Source organism: Sorghum bicolor, chromosome 1 (genome assembly GCF_000003195.3).
Source record: "Sorghum bicolor cultivar BTx623 chromosome 1, Sorghum_bicolor_NCBIv3, whole genome shotgun sequence".
Classification (NCBI taxonomy): Eukaryota; Viridiplantae; Streptophyta; class Magnoliopsida; order Poales; family Poaceae; genus Sorghum; species Sorghum bicolor.
This window is the reverse complement of record NC_012870.2, coordinates 25,318,627-25,340,200: the sequence shown is the minus strand read 5'-3', so window position 1 is coordinate 25,340,200 and position 21,574 is coordinate 25,318,627. Positions and strand designations below refer to the sequence as shown.

The following is a 21,574-nucleotide window of genomic DNA, read 5'->3' as shown; positions in this document are numbered from 1 at the left end:
GGCCATGGCGTTCAAACATGCCAATACATGAAATCAGCACAAGAGTTAATGAAATCAATGAAAGAAACAGAGTTGAAGCACTAGTTTAGAGTTCTTGTTCATAATTAGGTCATAGCAATAATTAGATCATTTTTAATTATATTTAATTTATAGCATTATACAATACAATTAATTGCTGCTCTTGCAAGTGGTATTCTCAAACGAGATGTGTCAAAGTTTGATTGGTTGTACCCTAAAGAGTACCCGCAGCAAAAGACATTGTAAGTGTCTGTCCGATGCACGCCTCTTTGGCAATGTGTGAATCTATTTTTTTCTTAATTTATAATTCATTTTTCTTTTGGTTTTGTTCAAGGTATGACTGTGGCCTTTATGTTATGCTCTATATGGAATTTTGGGATGGGAAAAAGATGGACATCATATTTGAGACAGTTCGTGTTTTCCAATGTCCATTTCCCTTTTTCATTTCACTCATTCACACATTTGGCATCAATTTAGTTTGTGGCTGATATTTTTTTTTTCAGAACCAGATGGGCACCTACAGGAAGGTTGTTGCTGGCTGCCTTCTTCTATCGCCAATGAATGAGATCTCTCCTGATGAGTTCATCAAGCGCAATTGTAGTTAATCTAGCCTAGGATGTGTAGTTACTCTATATGTAGTTAATCTAGTGAAACTATGGATCACTGTACTTGGGTTCGTCATCTTTGTAACCTGTTCTGGGTACTACACATCTGCTTGTGGACATGTGGTGAAGTATGGCAAATCCAAATTTTCTGAGACTGTGTGCCACCATGTTGAATTGGTAGTATCTGCCTGTTGGAAGTACCTGAATCAGATGTTGCACTGCTGAAACTCCAAATTTATAAGTTACTTGCATCAGTTGTTTCATTGGTTCGAAATGTGTATCTTCCATCCTATTTTTGCAGCCCTTCCAAAATAATATGTCGCCATGCTCCTTATATATTGAGTGTCTTCTGGACCTTGTTGAAAATGGATGATTGTACTGTTGAAAGTACTTGCTTATGATGTTGCCATGTTCCTGAAACCGGCGGAAAGTTTGTGTGCAGTGTATGTGTAGTACTAGTACATGGTTAAGCACAATGTACGTACGTAGAGGGGCGGTAGAGCTGGTAGATATATAATGGGAGTCGCATTTCGGCATATATAATGGGAGGCAGGCTCTCGTCCTCCTGCATGCACCAACACACCACCTTGCAGGCCCGCTCCACTTGGGCCACGTCCACGCTGCCGCCGAGCTGGCTGTCCACGGCGCTCCTCACGTCGCCGTTGAGGAGTAGGCTAACGGCCGTGGACGGTAAGAAATCCACCGTGCCGTCCGCGTGTTGGCCGACGTTCCTTCGGCCCGAGACGATTTCAAACAGTATCATGCCGTAGCTGAACATGTCCGCCTTGGCGGTGACGGTTGTGCTGGCGATCCACTTCGGCGCCAGGTACCCCACCGTGCCCTGCATCGTGGTGAGCACATGGCTGAAGTCGCGGCCCATGAGCTTGGCCAGCCCCAAGTTGGCGACCCTAGGCACGAACGCGTCGTCTAGGAGGATGTTCTCAGGTTTGATGTCGCAGTGGATGATGCAGTCCTTGCATTTCTCGTGTAGGGTAGTCCAGCCCCCCCACCTCCGAGCTTCATCGCCGAAATGCGACTCCCATTATATATCTACCAGCTCTACCGCCCTTCTACGTACGTACATTGTGCTTAACCATGTACTAGTACTACACATACACTGCACACAAACTTTCCGCCGGTTTCAGGAACATGGCAACATCATAAGCAAGTACTTTCAACAGTACAATCATCCATTTTCAACAAGGTCCAGAAGACACTCAACATATAAGGAGCATGGCGACATATTATTTTGGAAGGGCTGCAAAAATAGGATGGAAGATACACATTTCGAACCAATGAAACAACTGATGCAATTAACTTATAAATTTGGAGTTTCAGCAGTGCAACATCTGATTCAGGTACTTCCAACAGGCAGATACTACCAATTCAACATGGTGGCACACAGTCTCAGAAAATTAGGATTTGCCATACTTCACCACATGTCCACAAGCAGGTGTGTAGTACCTAGAACAGGTTACAAAGATGACAAACCCAAGTACAGTAATCCATAGTTTCACTAGATTAACGACATATAGAGTAACTACGCATCCTAGGCTAGATTAACTACAATTGCGCTTGATGAACTCATCAGGAGAGATCTCATTCATTGGCGATAGAAGAAGGCAGCCAGCAACAACCTTCCTATAGGTGCCCATCTGGTTCTGAAAAAAAATAGCAGCCACAAACTAAATTGATGCCAAATGTGTGAATGAGTGAAATGAAAAAGGGAAATGGACATTGGAAAACACGAACCGTCTCAAATATGATGTCCATCTTTTGCCCATCCCAAAATTCCATATAGAGCATAACATAAAGGCCACAGTCATACCTTGAACAAAACCAAAAGAAAAATGAATTATAAATTAGGAAAAAAATAGATTCACACATTGCCAAAGAGGCGTGCATCGGACAGACACTTACAATGTCTTTTGCTGCGGGTACTCTTTAGGGTACAACCAATCAAACTTTGACACATCTCGTTTGAGAACACCGCTTGCAAGAGCAGCAATTGCAAAGTTTTCAACCTAAAAATGAAACAAATGGTTCATATTTCAGGTTTTTATTAGTGCTTCAAGTTGGTTTAAATGATGCCAAGAATGAAACATATAAATAACACACAAATTACCAAGTTTGTCGCACAATGGAAACAAGGAGTGTCCCTCGAAGCATTGATGGAGTTGAAGAAAACTATTTTGTGAAGGAACATACTAATGCATACAAGCACCCAATGGTCCATGTGAACAATTGGAAAGAACAACTACATGCAAAAGAAACATATAATCATGGACATTTCAAACATTCCAGAAAGTAAAATGCAACATAGATGACAAAGCTAAGGGCCTGTACCAAGTGCATCTCTGACAATCTCCATGTTTTGTCAAGCCTCATCAATGCTGATGTGATACTTTCTTATTTGAAATGTTTTGGATCTATGATTAGCTTGTCCTGGGAAAAAGGAGTGTTGTTTGACAGACCATTGATAGAAAAATAACAAATATTCAACAATGGATACACAAATGGTAGAAACTGATGTTAGAAGCTTACTGTCATCATAGCAGTGAATGCAAATTTCTTGATAATGTTGTTGTTGAGTTTCCAAGCAGCTTGACAGTTATGATTAAATTGGTAGGTCCACATTGTCATGATTGTGTTAGCAATGTGCCCCCTTGGCTTGAGGGATTCATAGAAGTCATCATAGGTTATGTGGAATCCAGCAATTTGAATAAAAGGTGGCCTAAACAACAATTAAAGAACTTCACAGTTTATATTGTAATAAAGAATGAAACATATAACATAATCTAATACAACATACTGGTAGGGCTTGTGCAACATGGTAAGAAAAAAACAGCAAGCATGACAGGAACTTTTGGGCTAAGAATCAGCAGCTGGAAGCCAAAAAGGGCAGGCAGTGGGGGAGAGAAGACCACAGCCACCAGCAGGTTGGTGGCCAGAAAGTTCCAATTTATGACTGAATGCAGCAGCACCAGCTAGGTGTAGAGATAGATGGCAGAGGAGAAGGTGGTGGTGGCATGGCATAGGCATATAAAATAACAGTAGGAGGAACAAAAAAAAATCAAACTGATGAAGAACAAATGAACCAAATAATATTTGTGAAATGCATAAATTGGAGAGAATATTAGTGCAACATTCAAAAAGCACTAAACAAACATAATATTAATATGTCTCCAACATGCAAAAAGATGTCATAAAAAGCATCAATTGGGAAGTAGGAGTGTACAGTAGATTTAAATAACACTAATTGAGGTAAGACTCATTTAAATAGGAAAGTGGATAACTCACAGTTCACAACTTGCCCCTATTGGTGGTCTTTTAATCGCCAATTTCTTAACTACATATGTCTCGTAAGCCAATCCTACATCTTCTTCTAGCTTTATCCTTTTGGGCTTCTTGCCAGGGTTGAGTTCAACCGCAGCCCTCTTCCTTCTATTCTTCTTTTCAAGTGAACTTGAGCTCATTTTGTTGCCACTGACATCCATCTTGGTGGTAACACCTAGCAAAAAAAAAGAAACATGAATGAACATGTGTAAGAACACAATGACAAAAAGTAGAATAGAAATAAGCAAATGTGTGAATAAGAAAAGTAGAAACCAGGAATAGGTGCCGTGGTAGTGGGCTGCGTCACTTGCTTTCCTGTTTTGGTTCTCACCATGTCATCACCATACATGAAATCAAATTCTGGATCTCCCTCTACAAATAGATCAAAAGATGGAATATCATCACGATTGAGTGCTCGAGACTCACTATTTCTACGAGTACTGGGATTTGCATTAGAAAAACTCCAAACATGCTGCTGCATTGACAGTATCAATGACCATAGAAGAGATCTTCTCTGTGATGTCTCCATCATCATCTTCTCTAGTTTTCTCACCCTGACCCACATTGCCATTAGAAACCTTACAGTGGGGCACACCACCACAAGTAGAGGCCTTGGAGGTTGCATTGCAAGTACTGCATGGGCCCTTGGAGATCTTAGCTATCATCTCAGCCATACGTTTGTGACATATGGCTTTCCATTTGACCTTGTATTCTTCGGCCATAGCCTTGCTCAGCTCATCAATGTCACGCTCGATTAGTGAATTCATCTCTGTTATATAGGGCTGGTAACAAGGAGGCACCTGTTTGGATAGGAAAAAAGGTAGGTCAAACAAGGGTACAACACTACAAAACAAAATGAAACATGGATGGAAATATACAGCAACATAGAATTGTATCTATTCCAACAAACAAACAAAAAACATCACATGAGCTTGCTGCAGCAGTATTACAACCGTCTAAAAATACCATTACCTGGTGTGCACTTGGACTGTTGGAACCCGAAGGGTGTAGCCAATCATCTAGGGATGCTGCGGAGCTTTGAACATGCACTTCATCAGCTATAGGTTGATCAGTTCTACTTGGAGGAGCTGAATAAGGTGTAACAGACCGAAACTGAAATTTAAAATAGACAGAGTTAGGGTCATTGAATACATTGTATTTATGAATGACCAAAAGTTCAAGAACAAGGAAGAAATGTACACACCGGAAGCCTCCCATATGAGTGCATGTCGACTTTCATCACAAATTCAAAGTCCTCTTTGGAGACATTGCAAATGCGAGGTAGATCATAACAAATATGATGTGTATCACGGTTTTGTGGGATATCAAGATGATCCATGTATGCAATCTGCACACAACCAAATCACATTGTATAAATTTTAAAAATTACAATGATCTAAAGGAAACAAAGTACATGGAACATAACCACTGTAAAAAGAAGGAAAGTCAACATACTGCGAAAATTGCAAGACAGTCAGCAATGTTATGGTCATGCTCAAGTTTCTCAGAAGACAATTTCTGGTATTTATCCACCTCTTCCATCAATACCTCTAGGATATGGCTAGCCCAATCAAATTCTTTGATCTTCGATACATCATGTAAGCTATGAAAATACTTCAAACACACTGAATTTGTTGTACCCGGACAATAAACTGACCCCAGAGCTAGAAGCATAAAAGACCTCATGAACGAATCCTTACTGTTACTAGATTTGAGTACTTCTATGCACCTGCCTAGCGTAGCCCTTTTGCCAACCCTATACTGATCTCGCATTTTCTGGAACTCATCAACCCTCTGAAGATCAACAGATAAGTCCAAAGGTTTTGTACCATTTTCAAATCCTAATATCTTGCAAACTAGAGGGCGATCAAATACAATCACCTTCTTCTCAAACCTAAACTCACGCAACAAAGGATCTGTGTGTTGCATTATACACTTGACTAGCTTTACTGGAACACAGAATTCAGACATAGACAATAGAGAACCATGGCCAGACTCCTTAATCCAACCCACTTGATCTTCAGTAAATTGAAGCTCACGTATCCTATACACTAAAAATCTATGTTTAAATTTTTCAATTGCTCCTCGCTCATTTCCTAGAAACAAAGAAATAACACAAATTCAACTTAGCATGTACAAATCTAACAATGGACATAGTGATCCCTACACACTAGCATAATGCTACCAAAATCACCAACTACACATGAATCGAACTTGAAACTAGGAAGCATTAGAAACCCTAGCATACTGGTACCATAATGTACATAATCATCATCACATATGCAACTAAAAATCGCTGCTCATACCTTGCACTTCGCAACCCTTCACCAGTGGAGAGCCCTTCGCCAGTGGAGATTTCCTCACACTACCTCACAGCCTGCGGAATTTCTACAGTGGAGACTGCTTCACACCAATGTTGCTAGGGTTTCCTCTGCTAGAAGATGGTTGGCCTCTCTTCCGCAGCCGGCTCTGACTCATAGACAACTTCCTGAGTGCCACACGACGAGGCCTCAACGGAGCAACAACATCCTCTTCCCCCGCATCGTCGCCTGTGCTCGACGAGTCGCCACTCCTTGGCGGGATCACTGTGTTCGATCTCGTCCGCATCACTGGATGTCGTCGCCGAGGCCTCGATCTGGTGCGGGTGTCGTGGAGAACAACACGGGAAGGCCCCCGCTACTGGCGCCACCGGAGAGGACCGACCGCTCCGGGTCTCGCTGCTCCCGAGCTCGTGCTGGCCCAAGCGGTGGCGGTGCAGAGCGACGAAGGAGGGCGGGCAGCCGAGCGAGGTGGAGCGCGCCCGAGCGAGGTGGAGCGCTGCAGGGCGGCCGAGCGAGGTGGAGCCGCTCCGGATCTCGCTGCTCCCGACCTCGTGCTGCTCCGAGCGGTGGCGGTGGACTGCGACGAAGAGGGGCGGGCAGCGGAGCGAGATGGAGTGCTGGAGGCCGGCCGAGCGAGGTGGAGCGCCGCGGCAGTGCGGGGCCGGCGGCGTGTCCGCGACGCACTGCGCCCCGGCGATGCGAGCGATAGCATAAGGGAATGCGGGGGCAGGAAGAGGAATGTGGGGCTGGGAACGGGAATGCGACAACGGTCGGAACGAAACCGGGCTGCTCGGCTGTTGGGCCGTTTGGTCCGCGTCGCAGCCCACCAATGATGCCGTCCGATGGCGTTAGGACGGCCGAGTCACAGCATTTCCGTTTTAGGATCGAACCTATGAGCAGAACAACCAGTGTACCTAAGATTTAGGAATGGAGTAAATGAAGGGGTAATGATCGAGAAAATAGACAGAATTTGTTCAAACTGCCTCCACAATTACTATATCGCTCGATCCCACAGAACAAAAATTAAACTTGTTGCTGGGTGAGAGGGCTGAAACAGTGTCATACTATCATCATGCAACCAAACCACAAGCACGTCTAATGTTTTGGGCTGGTGTAGTATTTGCCGAAGTCGATCTGCCCACGGGAGACTCCATGTGTTAGAGCAACTCTAGCCCAGCATACAAATTGGGTCTCTATTTTTTCCATTTGCATGCTGGGCTGCAAAAAATAGGGACCCAAATTCTACATCAACTCCAGCCCAACACACAAAATGCAAATCGTCCCGTGGCCATGCTCCTCTCCTGCCCCCACGGCGGCGGCGGCGCTCCTCTCCTCGGCGGCGGCGCGTCCATCTCTCTCGCACGGCAATCGCTGCTGTCGCCTGCAGTCGCCTGCAGCCGCTGGCAACGAGCGGCGCCGCACCGGGCCGCTACGTGACCTCGGGACCCGCCGTCGGCGGCGGGGCCACGGCCATGGGGATCTACGAGCGGCAGCGCCACCTGGTGGCTGCCGGCGTGTCCGTGTGGGGGGAGCCGTTCCGGCCCGACGCCGACGCCCTGCCCCTGTCCGCGGTCGTCCCCACGGTCACCCTGGTGACGACGCCGGCGCCGCCGCTTGACGTCGTCGAAGCAGAGGAGGTCAAGTTCGGCAAACACCAGCTGGTAATAATTATTCAAGCGCCCTATCTCTCCCCTCCTCATGGCTTCCGATAATCATCACTAGTCGGGCCTTGGTTTCAGTTGCAGGCACAGCAGTACGACGTCCCGCCGCAGGTGGAAGAAGAAGCGGCGCCGGCGCCGCCGCCGCCGTCGTCGGATAGCTTCGGCCACGACCACGACCACGACGCCGCCCGACCAAGAGACAAGGTGAGACGACCCCCCACTGATGCTGATGATGACTCCACCGCAGGCAAAAGAATTCCTCCCCCGCTCATCTTCGCTTCTCGCTCTGCTTTGCCTAGATTCAGAGACGCCTCGCGCAGAACAGAGAGGCCGCTCGGAAGAGCCGGCTCCGGAAGAAGGTCAGCGTCTCAGCTAAGAAAATCTTGTTGCTTTTCTTCCTTCGAATTGTTACGTTATTCTCTGCATCCAATCATCAGTCCAATCAGCTTATGCTCATCGCTGATGATTGCTGCTTTTGTTCCATCCATTGATACGATACGACACACACACAGGCGTACATCCAGAATCTGGAGACGAGCCGGATGAAGCTGGCGCAGCTGGAGCAGGAGCTCACCATGGCCAGGCGCCAGCAGCAGCACGGCGCGTACGGTGTTGGAGAAGGAGGAGTCGCGGCGGCGACGGCGGCCGTGGACCCGCGGGTGGCCGCGTTCGAGCTGGATTACACGCGATGGGTGGAGGAGCAGGGGAGGCAGGCGACGGAGCTGCGGGCGGCGCTACAGTCGCACGCGCCGGAGGTGCAGCTGCGGGTGCTCGTCGACGCCGGGCTGGCGCACTACGGCGCGCTGTTCCAGGCCAAGGCGCAGGCGGCGCAGTCCGACGCCTTCTTCGTGCTGTCGGGGGTGTGGCGGGCCCCCGCGGAGCGCTTCTTCCTCTGGATCGGCGGGTTCCGCCCCTTCGAGCTGCTCAAGGTGCTGGCGCCGCGGCTAGACCCGCTCATGGACCACCAGGCGGCCGAGGTGCGCAAGCTGATCCTGACGCGGCGGCAGGCGGCGCGGGGCCTGCTCGCGCTCGCGGACTACGGCCAGCGGCTGCGCGCGCTCAGCTCGCTCTGAGCCGGCGGGAGCCAGCGGGACCGCGGTGGAGGTAGCCGGACGAGCTCGGAGGAGCGAGCCCGCGAGGCCGGCCTGCTCGCCGGCGGGGCGGTGCGTGCGGACGGGGTCACGGGAGAGAGAGAGGGGGGGATAGCGGGCTGCTGGATCTGAGGATTTGAGATTAAAATTTGAGATGGCATGAAAAATGGAGGCCTAAATAGGAGGTGGCTGGAGTTAATTTTTTTAGATCAAGTCTTTCGATTTGGAATAGGGGCCAAATAAGAGGTGGGCTGGAGTTGCTCCTATATTGGCCAGATCGATCAAATTCAGGATGGGTCCTACCGAGGCCAAGCTTTTGGTCCTCTGGGCTCTGCTGGGCCAAGTTTTTGTGGGGCCGGAGAATTGCTAATCATGCCTGACGATGTAAGGCTTTTATTTGGTGCTAATTTAATCGGTCCTTATTTTAGCTAGAAAATTTATAAACAAAGTCGATCTAGCTAGAACCGGTACATTATTGGTGCCGCGCGCGCCTCTTCTTTAATTTGGATAGTAGCATTATATTGATGGACGCCTGGTGCAGATATATTGCCATGTTGATGTCCATCCAAAACAGAATGTTCCGAAGCAAAGACAAAGATGGACGCGTCCAAACACACGTCTCTGTTTCAGGGGTGCGACGAACGAGTCCAGGTGACAAGCCCTAGGAGGCCAGGACGATCGCCGTCGCGCTGCCTTGCCAGCTGCGATGGATCGGCACCGCTCGTCAGTCGTTATTACGCCCAAGGCCGGCCGCTCAATTAGCTTGGTGCACATATATATGTCCGTCCCTCGCGCCGGCATTCCTTGGCATGCGTCCGTCCAGAGCCACACGCACACACCTACCTGCTGAGTGCTGACCTGCAGCGCTTGCCGAGATGGTGGTGGTGGCCAGCAGCAGGAGCCCAGGTGGTGTGGTGCTCCTCCTGGCGGCGGCGCTGCTGCTTGTCTGCACCGCCACTGGATCAGTAGCATCAGGTACGTAGAGAGGCAGCGATGAGTTTCTCTTCTTTCTGTTGCGTTTTCGCGTCGCCGGCCAGCCGGATCTTACGAACGCATGGTATGCGATATGATGCATGCACAGACAGTAGCACGATCTGCGACACAGCCAAGTGCGGCAAGGGAACCTGCAGCGAGGTGCCGGGGATCATCCCATTGCTTACCAGCTCCTACAAGTGCACCTGCGACCCCGGCTGGGAGCAGCCAACGTTGCTTAACCTCACAGCCGCCCCCTTCGCGCCCTGCATCATCCCCAACTGTAAGTCCTCCGATCCGATATGATCGATCCAGCTGGAGACGATCGACACCTGCATGCCATGCATATGCAGGCTCCTAAATTACAAGTAGGAGTAGTAATCAGCCAGCTGCCTTGCTTAATTTCATTTCAGGCACCTTCGACTCGTCGTGCTACAACTTCAGCTTCCTGTTCACGCCGCCCAATGGAATATCCTTCACGGACCGTGAGTATACGTCCTATATACGTAGCATATATAGCACTCCCTACATTATATATATATATATATGGAAATTCCTTTCTACACGTACGTGTAGTTACTCTCATCTTCAATAAACTACATTGTGTATGTATTCATACTTGTTTATCAGTTTGAGTATGTTTATATACTCATATTAAGATACTCTAGATCTTACCACTCGAAAATTTTTCAAAAAAAATTATATTTTAAATATATTACTAAAATGCTACTACTGTATTATATACAATAAGTATAACCATATACTCTATGTATGCATGCATACTTAACATACATATCACTCTAGATGGTCTAGTAGGATCATATACTTTGTCTATATACATTTCGTCCGGTCATATACACATTAAATCTAGAGATATATAGATGAGAGTAACTACACGCGCGTGTAAAAAAAATGCGTTATATATATATATATATATATATATATATATATAGGGAGAGTATACTCTGTAGCTAGCTACCAAATATGTTATTCTGTAGCCTCCTCTATTTACGATAATTTTATATAGAGTAAAGTCCACCACCGGTCCCTAAACTTGTATGAATGTGTCATTCCGGTCCCTAAACTCGCAAATCGACCATTTAGGTCCTCGAACTTGTTCGTCTGTATCATCTCAGTCCCTAAACTTGTTTAGTTGTGTCATCTCGGTCCCTAAACTTAGAAATCGCCCGTTTAAGTCCTCAAATTTGTTCAGTTGTGTCATCCGGGTCCCTAAACTTGATTTTAAGTCTCATCTAGGTCAAAACAAAGTGATCTAAAAACTCTATATTAAAAATAATTCATAACTTTTTCATATGTACTCGAATGAAGACAAACTTTATATCAAAGTTTTAGCCCTTAATGTGTTCTACAACTTTAGAGTTGAAATGTTTTTTATTTAAAGTCGTTTAATATCACAAAATTTAATTTTAAATTTTAAATTTCTAGATCTAAAAACTTTCAAAAAATATTTTGGGACCCCAAAAGATTTCAATTTAAAAACTTTTCAACTACAAAGTTGTGGATCGCATTGCTTACTACAAATTTGATATAAAGTTTATCTTCATTTGAGTTCATATGAAAAAGTTATGAATTATTTTTCTATATAGAGTTTTTAGATTCGCCCTGCTTTGATCCGGATGACTTAAAAACAAGTTTAGGGACCGGGATGACACGACTGAACAAGTTTGAGGACCTATATGGGAGATTTCTAAGTTTAGGGACTAGGTTGACACAGCTGAACAAGTTTAGGTACCTAGACAATCGTTTTGTGAGTTTAAGGACCGGGATGACACACCCAAACAAGTTTAGGGACCGGTGATGGACTTTACTCTTTTAGATACTAATTTACGATAATATGTATAGTAAACCACTTAGTAAGGAGTTACTATAATCTTGTAAATTAATATAGTGATTATCGTAACTCAAAATGGCTATAGAATAAGTTATTTTGTAGTCAGCTACAGGGTAATATATATATATATGGAAATTCCTTTCTACACGTACGTGTAGTTACTCTCATCTTCAATAAACTATATTATGTATGTATTATACTTGTTTATCGGTTTGAGTATGCTTATATACTCATATTAAGATACTCTAGATCTTACCACGCGAAATTTTTTTTAAAAAAATTATATTTTAAATATATTACTAAAATGTCAGTACTATATTATATACAATAAGTATAATTATATACTCTATGTACGTATGCACTCTAGATGGTCTAGTATGATCATATACTTTATCTATATACATTTTGTCCGGTCATATACACCTTAAATCTAAAGATATATAGATGAGAGTAACTACACGTGCGTGTAAAAAAATGCGTATAGATGAGAGGAACAACGTGCATGCTGATCGACCAACTCTCTTATTTTCTCTCTTTCTGCTGTACGTGTACGTCTCCATCCGTGCAGCCTGCTTGGTCGTCAACTGCGGCTCGGGAGACTGCAAGAAGGGCGACGGCCTCAGCTACACCTGCGAGTGCCACCCGGGCTCCTCCAACTTGCTCAACCTCAACATGCTACCCTGCATGAAGAACTGTATGTGTGATCGATTCCCCAACTTTAATTTTGTTCACCAGCTCATCGATCTGTTCGTTCGCCGGCCAACTGTATTTCTATACTGCTAGGTTCCTTCGGCGCCGACTGCTCGAAGCTGGGGATCAATCCGCAGGGGGCGCCATCGTCGACGTCTTCAACAATAGCACCACTACCCGGTAATCACCATTCGTCCGCCCCAAAAGGCAATTTCGATCACCACCTCCTAATAACAATCCTAATTAATGCCAACGTATATATGCATACATAATTACGCATATCACATGCATGCATGCGCGATTTGTTCGATCGAAATCGTGTGCCAGATCGAGCCAATATATATTTCATCATTTATCACATACATGACCCAATCCAACACGATCGATCGAGATAAATAAGCTTCGAATTGGATTTACTGATAATCGCGCGCGCGCTCATCTGTGTAAAATGTGTGCAGGTTCTGCTCTGTGGTGGCGCCTACTGCAGCAGCTGCTCTGGCTTGCCATCCTTCTGCTTCTTCAGGTCGTGTAGCTACGACTACGACACGAGGCCGATCCAGCGCACGGGGACGAGCTAGCTAGCTTCCTATACAGGAGAGTATATGTATAGTCTGGACTAGAGTGTGGCACTGTTTACAGCGGAACCAAAAAGATATACAGGAGTATACATATAGCCTGGACTAGAGAGTGTGGCACTGTTTCGGCGCCGCCCCTTATAATACGGATCGAAAACGAGAGTTTTGTAAGAATTGTACATGTACGACAGATCTTATGTGTACGTAGATGCCTGTACTGTACGACCACAACCAATTATTTGGCGACTTCACACAAAAAAAAAAAGGAAAAAAAAAGGAGCTCGGATGTGCACATACTGGGCGGAATTGTGGGATCGTCGTCCCTTCTTATATATACAACGCAAAACGAGTGGTTGAATTCGTGTCACTAGCATGTATATATATACCATATAACTAACTAATTAGCTTTTTCTTGCTCGACCGACGAGTTGTGGTAAAGCAAAGTACACATTCACAAAGTGATGCTGCTGTTGCTGTTTGATGGAGAGAAGAAAGGTAGACCAGGCGCGCGAAGTAGCAGCAACCGACCTATCTTACTAGGCATGATTCTCTCAGGGTGATGAGGACACCACTCATTCAAATACAAGCCATGGAAATGACAAGGACCAGAGTGGGCGTCCAACTGTTCTGCATTTTGGCAGAACCACATTTCAACTAAAGTTGAAGTCTATCTTATAATCGGGGAGAACCACATTTCAACTAAAGTTGGAGTCTATCTTATAATCGGGGAGCAGTATGACATCCATCTTACAATCCAGGAGCAGTATGAAGTCCATCTTACAATCCAGGAGCAGTATGAGGTACATCTTATAATCGGGGAGCAGTATGAGGTCCATCTTACAATTCAAGAGCAGTATGAGGTCCATCTTACAATCCGGCAGCAGTACGAGACGAGGTATGCTCGCACGTACCCTTCGATGGAGCCAAGATGCATGGCTCAAGCGGCCATGGATCACCCTCCCACAAGGAGCCCTGTGATGTCATGAGGATGAGCTCTAGCAAGCCAGCAGCCATTGACACGGCTCGAGGGCTTGGCCATAGCCCCAAGATCCCCGAACAACGGGGAGCCTAGGGTGGGCCTTCATCATGTCCACTGCATAGGCCTTTGCTACTGAACCAACCGATACCTGAAGCTAAGACCATAAGCCTGCTCCGGAATTTGTCAGGTGCCTAGAGCCTGACAGACACAGAGGTACTGCCCCATCTGCTCGTTCATAGCCACAAGGCACTATTGGCTACTCCCTCGGCAAGGTCAAGCACCTGGTGTGACGCATCAGGACAAGGGACTACCGAAGCCCTAGGCGCAGAGGGCTCAGGGGTCGCTCATCAGCTCCTCTGGGCAAGAAGACTCCTTACGAACCACGTACGCCAGACAACACCTGACGGTCAAGCACAAGAGTACAGAGAAGCGTTAGGGATCTAAGTGGTTGTGACATTTTCGGCCCCCTCATATATGACAAAAGTGTACCAAGCAGCACCAAGATGAATGAACCACATCCAGTAGGCAGAGAATTCCCTAGGTTATAATCAACCCGATTTATACGCCCCATGCCCTCCTTGGTATATAAGGGGAGGCATGGGCTCTTGTAGAAGTGGACAACTGATCACGAGAATGATCAACCCGAGCTAGAATCAAGAACCCTAGGATAGCACCGTACAATTCTCTGCAAAAATCTCTCTCAATTCCTTTGTTTTATACCCCCGATTGAGCATTACTAGGATGAAGACCACCATACTTCTGGATGTAGGGCTCAAAGGTTCAAACTAGGATAAACCGACTATGTCCATCATGTTTTTCGAGTGCTCGAACCACCAGAGAACCGCACATCAACCTCCAATGAACAGACTCGATGCTTCCCATTGTTCCAAACCCGTGACACTTGTGTTCTTGATTCGCTTGCAGGAAAGCCTTCTTGACGAGGTCGATCGCATTTGTGCATGGTTGATGACCAATAGAACTATCACTACTACAGAACAGGCCTTTGGTCACTTGCCCAAAATGAACAATAATCTCGGCCAAAACAGAGTCCGGGACAAAAACATAATTAGTCCCGGTTGGTGAGACCAACCGGGACTAAAAGTCTCCTGTCCAACGGCTATTATGTCAGACATCGGCAGAGAGGACTTTTAGTCCCGGTTGGTCTCACCAACCGGGACAAAAGCCTAGCCTTTAGTCCCGGTTGGTACCACCAACCGGGATTAAAAGCTTTTGTCCCGGTCCGTCCCACCGGCCAAGACTAGTGTTGGAATTTAGTCCCGGTTTTTAAAAGGAACCGGGATTAAATGTCCCTCCTCATATTTGAACTCTTCTTCCCGTGGCCAAGCCCATCGATCTTCACTCTTTTGCTGTGTTCTTCATTTGGAGTTGCTTGTTCTAGCTTGCTCTCATCTCCGGCTATTGATTCATTTCATCGTTTCTACACCGTCATCGACTTGTTAAGAGGTCACTAGCTTCATCTTCTCAACATTTAGAAGCGGCGTATGTCATTTCCTAGTGTTATGTATATTATTTTTTATTTTATAGTTTTTTAAGAGGTTATTAGCTTCATCGCCATTTCAAAAGCGACGCGTTTTTTTTAGAGAAATAGTGGTAATATGTTTTTTATTTTAATTAGTTTAGAAAAAAATAAAAACATATAATACTTTAATTTACAATTTTTGACCGATTTAGTTAGTTAATTATAACTAGTATACATACCACATTTCATGATTATTTAAGAAAATAGAGAATTTTTGTGCTTTTTTAATTTAGCTTGTTTAGAAAAAATAGAAACATAGAATTTTAGGTTTTTTGTTACTTTAATTTCTCTATTAAAAATAAAAACATATAATACTTTAATTCGCAATTTTTGACCGATTTAGTTATTTAATTATAACTAGTATACATACCATATTTCATGATTATTTAGGAAAATAGAGAATTTTTGTGCTTTTTTAATTTAGCTTGTTTAGAAAAATTAGAAATAGAGAATTTTAGGTTTTTTGTTACTTTAATTTCTCTATTAAAAATTAGAAACTTATAATACTTTAATTTGCACTTTATGACATGGTTAATTAGTTAATTATAACTAGTATGCATGCCACATTTCATGATTAGTTAGAAAATAGAGAACTTTTATGTCTTTTTAATTTTGTTGGTTTAGAAAAACCAGAAATAGAGAATTTTAGGTTATTTGTTACTTTAATTTCTTTATAAAAAATTAGAAACTTATAATACTTTACATTGCAATGCAGATAATGACACGTCATTGGATGTACAATGCCGATCGCCGCTCCAAAGAATTCATTGATGGTGTGCATTATTTCTTAAGAGTGGCCGAGGAAAACAAGCGGGATGGATTCATATGTTGCCCATGTGCCTTGTGTTAGAATTTGAAGGAATATTCTAGCTCTAGAAATATTCACTCACATTTGTTGAAGTCGGGTTTTATGCCAAACTATATTTGTTGGACCAAGCATGGAGAAAACGGGATAATGATGGAAGAAGGTGAAGAAGAACAGTTGGAGCCTGACGACATTATTGCTCAATACGGTGACTTCGGTGATACAGCAATGGGAGAAGTTGAAGATGAGGCAGATGCAGAAGGCGCACCTGTTGAAGATGATGCTCTTGGTGATGTCATTCGTGAGGCACAAAAAGATTGCGAAAGTGAAAAAGAAAAGACAAAGTTTGACCACATGTTAGAAGATCACAAGAAATTATTATACCCTGGAACACTAGAACTGTTAAAATGGAAGGCACAGAATGGTGTATCCGATAAGGCATTTGGGCAATTACTGAAGATCTAAAAAAAAATGCTGCCAAAGCCTAATGAACTGCCCACTACTACGTACGAAGCAAAACAGATCGTCTGTCCTTTGGGATTAGAAATCAAGAAGATACATGCATGTCCTAACGACTGCATCCTATACCGTGGCAAGGACTACGAGAATTTAGATGAATGCCCCGTATGTAAAGCATCACGGTATAAGATCAGGCGAGATGACCCTGGCGATGTTGAGAGGAAGAAAGTCCTAGAAAAAAAATCCCTGCAAAGGTTATGTGGTATGCTCCTATAATACCACGTCTGAAACGTCTTTTTAGAAACAAGGACCATGCAAAATTATTGCGGTGGCACAAAGAAGACCGTAAAGTAGACAACATGTTGAGACACCCTGCTGATGGGTCCCAGTGGAGAGCAATAGACAGGGAATTTCCAGAGTTTGCAAAAGACGCAAGAAACTTAAGGTTCGCTTTAAGTACGGACGGTATGAATCATTTTGGTGAGCAAAGCAGTAGTCATAGCACTTGGCCTGTTACACTATGTATCTACAACCTTCCTCCATGGTTATGCATGAAGCGAAAGTTCATTATGATGCCGGTGCTCATCCAAGGCCCGAAGCAACCGGGCAATGACATTGATGTCTATCTAAGGCCATTAATTGAAGAACTCCTTCTTTTATGGAGTGAAACAGGTGTTCGTGTGTGGGATGAGTACAAACAGGAACACTTCGACCTACGAGCACTGTTGTTTGTGACAATCAATGATTGGCCTGCTCTAAGTAATCTTTCAGGGCAGACAAACAAGGGATATAATGCATGCACACATTGTTTTGATGACCTTGATAGTATATATTTGAAAAAATGCAGAAAGGTCGTGTACCTTGGGTATCGTCGATTTCTTTCTATGAATCACCAAGTTAGAAAGAAAGGAAAGCATTTTAAAGGTAAGGCAGACCACCGATGCAAGCCTCGCAATAGAACTGGAGAAGATGTATTTGAGATGGTTAAGGATGTGAAAGTAGTTTTTGGTAAGGGACAAGGCAGCCAACCAGTTCCAAAAGATGCAGCGGGTCATGCACCCATGTGGAAGAAGAAGTCAATATTTTGGGAGCTACCCTATTGGCAAGTCCTAGAGGTCCGGAATGCGATCGACGTCATGCACCTAACAAAGAATCTTTGTGTGAACCTTCTAGGATTCATGGGTGTATATGGTAAGCCTAAGGATTCACTTGAAGCACGACAAGACTTGCAACGCATGGAAGAACGAGACAACCTGCATCCAGAGAAGACAGATGATGGACGCCAATATTTAAGACCTGCTAGCTACACTCTTAGCAATGAAGAGAAAGAAATCATGTTTGAATGCTTAAGCAGCATCAAGGTCCCATCTGGATTCTCCTCTAATATAAAAGGTATAATTAATGTGCCTGAGAAGAAATTTCTGAACTTAAAGTCGCATGACTGCCATGTGCTTATGACGCAATTGCTTCCAGTTGCATTAAGAAGAATTCTACCTCCACATGTACGTCTGGCCACCGTAAAGCTATGTGCATTCCTCAATGCAATTTCTCACAAGGCAATTAATCCACTAGAACTAGATGCTCTACAGAATGATGTGGTTCAATGTCTTGTCAGCTTTGAGTTAGTGTTCCCACCATCCTTCTTTGATATCATGACACACCTCCTAGTTCATCTGGTCAAGGAGATCAATATTCTGGGTCCTGTGTTCCTACATAATATGTTTCCCTTTGAGAGGTTTATGGGAGTTCTGAAGAAATATGTTCACCAACGTGCTCGGCCAGAAGGAAGCATCGCCGAGGGCTATGGGACAGAGGAGGTCATTGAGTTCTGTGTTGAATTCATTCCTGAACTTGACCCAATTGGTGTTCCTGAATAGCGCCACGAGGGGAGACTGAGTGGAAAGGGAACACTAGGAAAGAAAACATACATCGGTACGGGGGACGATTCTTTTAATAAAGCACACTACACAGTTCTTCAAAACTCATCCGTGGTGGAGCCGTATGTCACGAAACACAAGGACTTCCTACGATCGCAATTCCCAGAGAAGAATGAAGGTTGGCTTATGCGTCAGCACATAGACACTTTCAGTGATTGGTTACGAAAAGAATGTCAGGGTAATGACCAGATTGATGAGCAAGTGTATTTGTTGGCTAGGCAACCATCATGGCACATCCTCACGTACAAAGGGTACGAGATAAATGGAAATACATTTTACACCCTAGGCCAAGATAAAAGAAGCACGAACCAAAATAGTGGAGTTCGCGTAGACGCCATAGACCCGAATAGAAACAGACAAACATATTATGGTCGTATAGAGGAGATTTGGGAACTAGACTACGCACCTAATTTTAAAATCCCTTTGTTCCGGTGCTAATGGGTGAAGGTTACCGGAGGCGGGGTGACAGTTGACAAAGACTATGGAATGACAACAGTGGACCTCAACAATGTTGGTTACAAAGATGAACCATTCGTCCTTGCTGCTGATGTGAATCAGGTGTTCTATGTGAAAGACATGTCTACAAAACAGAAGAGAGGGAAAAATGACAACAAATCAACAAACGAGCCAAAACGCCATATAGTTCTCTCAGGGAAAAGAAACATTGTGGGAATTGAGGACAAGTCAGATATTTCAGAAGATTATGAAAGGGATGACCGAATCACGCCTTTCAATGTGACCAAAGATCCGAGCATACTGATAAATGCTGAGGACACTCCATGGTTACGTCAAGATCATGACCAAGGAACATACGTCAAAAAGAAGATCACTATTGTGCCCGCCTAATAAATAGATTGCAATATAGTATGTGTATCTGACAATTGTAACTTAAGATGTTTATATTAGTTTTTCTTATTTTATATCATTTCAAATAATGAAATGACATTTAAGTTTGCTATTATAATAGATGTGTCAATTATTTGTCAAATACAAAAATAGTCAAACTTGGTCAAATGACAAACTAAATTACTTAAAATGAAAAAATTTTGAATACCAATTTGTTAGATATCATCAAGATCTAAACTTTTTATATAGACAACTTTTCTATTTGAGAAAGTTTAAGTTCACAATACCCACCAATTCTTGAATCTCACACAAACTATATGAAACTACATGTGTCAATTGTGGATTTTGAACTACACCTTCGCAACACTTTGTCAAATGCAAAAATGGTCTATATATTAAATGTAGATTTTTGATGAGTGGAACAATATTGGTATTCATGACTTTTCCGTTCGAGACCATCTAGGGTTCCGAAAACCCATGCGTGGCTATGAATTCTATCAAAATTCAAAATTGAGTGGTTCAAACTTTTCCAAAAGAAAAGTTGACCATTAGACAAAATGTAGAACTTGATGTGTGCAACAAACTTTGTATTCATTACTTTTCCATTTGGGACCATATAGGGTTTGGTCAAAGTGTGTGTTTCTAAAAACCAATGCTTTGACTTTGGTCAAACTTGGTCAAATGACCCATTTGATGACTTGAAATGAAAAAAAATTTGAATACAAAGTTGTTAGAGATCATCAAGATCTACATTTGATATATTGTCCATTTTTCCATTTGGATAAATTTGAGCCAATCCTAAGCACATTTGTTCAAAATCCAAGACGGGTATTGGTCAAACTTGGTCAAATGACAAACTAAATTACTTAAAATGAAAAAATTTTGAATACCAATTTGTTAGATATCATCAAGATCTAAAATTTTTATATAGACAACTTTTCTATTTGAGAAAGTTTAAGTTCACAATACCCACCAATTCTTGAATCTCACACAAACTATATGAAACTACATGTGTCAATTGTGGATTTTGAACTACACCTTTGCAACACTTTGTCAAATGCAAAAATGGTCTATATATTAAATGTAGATTTTGATGAGTGGGACAATATTGGTATTCATGACTTTTCCGTTCGAGACCATCTAGGGTTCCGAAAACCCATGCGTGGCTATGAATTCTATCAAAATTCAAAATTGAGTGGTTCAAACTTTTCCAAAAGAAAAGTTGACCATTAGACAAAATGTAGAACTTGATGTGTGCAACAAACTTTGTATTCATTACTTTTCCATTTGGGACCATATAGGGTTCGGTCAAAGTGTGTGTTACTAAAAACAAATGCTTTGACTTTGGTCAAACTTGGTCAAATGACCCATTTGATGACTTGAAATGAAAAAAATTTGAATACAAAGTTGTTAGAGATCATCAAGATCTACATTTGATATATTGTCCATTTTTCCATTTGGATAAATTTGAGCCAATCCTAAGCACATTTGTTCAAAATCCAAGACGGGTATTGGTCAAACTTGGTCAAATGACAAACTAAATTACTTAAAATGAAAAAATTTTGAATACCAATTTGTTAGATATCATCAAGATCTAAACTTTTTATATAGACAACTTTTCTATTTGAGAAAGTTTAAGTTCACAATACCCACCAATTCTTGAATCTCACACAAACTATATGAAACTACATGTGTCAATTGTGGATTTTGAACTACACCTTCGCAACACTTTGTCAAATGCAAAAATGGTCTATATATTAAATGTAGATTTTTGATGAGTGGAACAATATTGGTATTCATGACTTTTCCGTTCGAGACCATCTAGGGTTCCGAAAACCCATGCGTGCCTATGAATTCTATCAAAATTCAAAATTGAGTGGTTCAAAC

General features: G+C 43.3%; 1 protein-coding gene across 1 annotated transcript; it reads left to right on the top strand.

Annotated features, from left to right (window-relative positions):
- On the top strand, positions 7,470-9,463 carry LOC8059449 (transcription factor TGAL10). Its single transcript, XM_021458560.1, has 4 exons — positions 7,470-7,941; positions 8,020-8,145; positions 8,241-8,300; positions 8,454-9,463. Exons 1-4 carry the CDS (start codon positions 7,753-7,755, stop codon positions 9,012-9,014), a joined length of 936 nt encoding a protein of 311 aa, XP_021314235.1. The 5' UTR covers positions 7,470-7,752; the 3' UTR covers positions 9,015-9,463.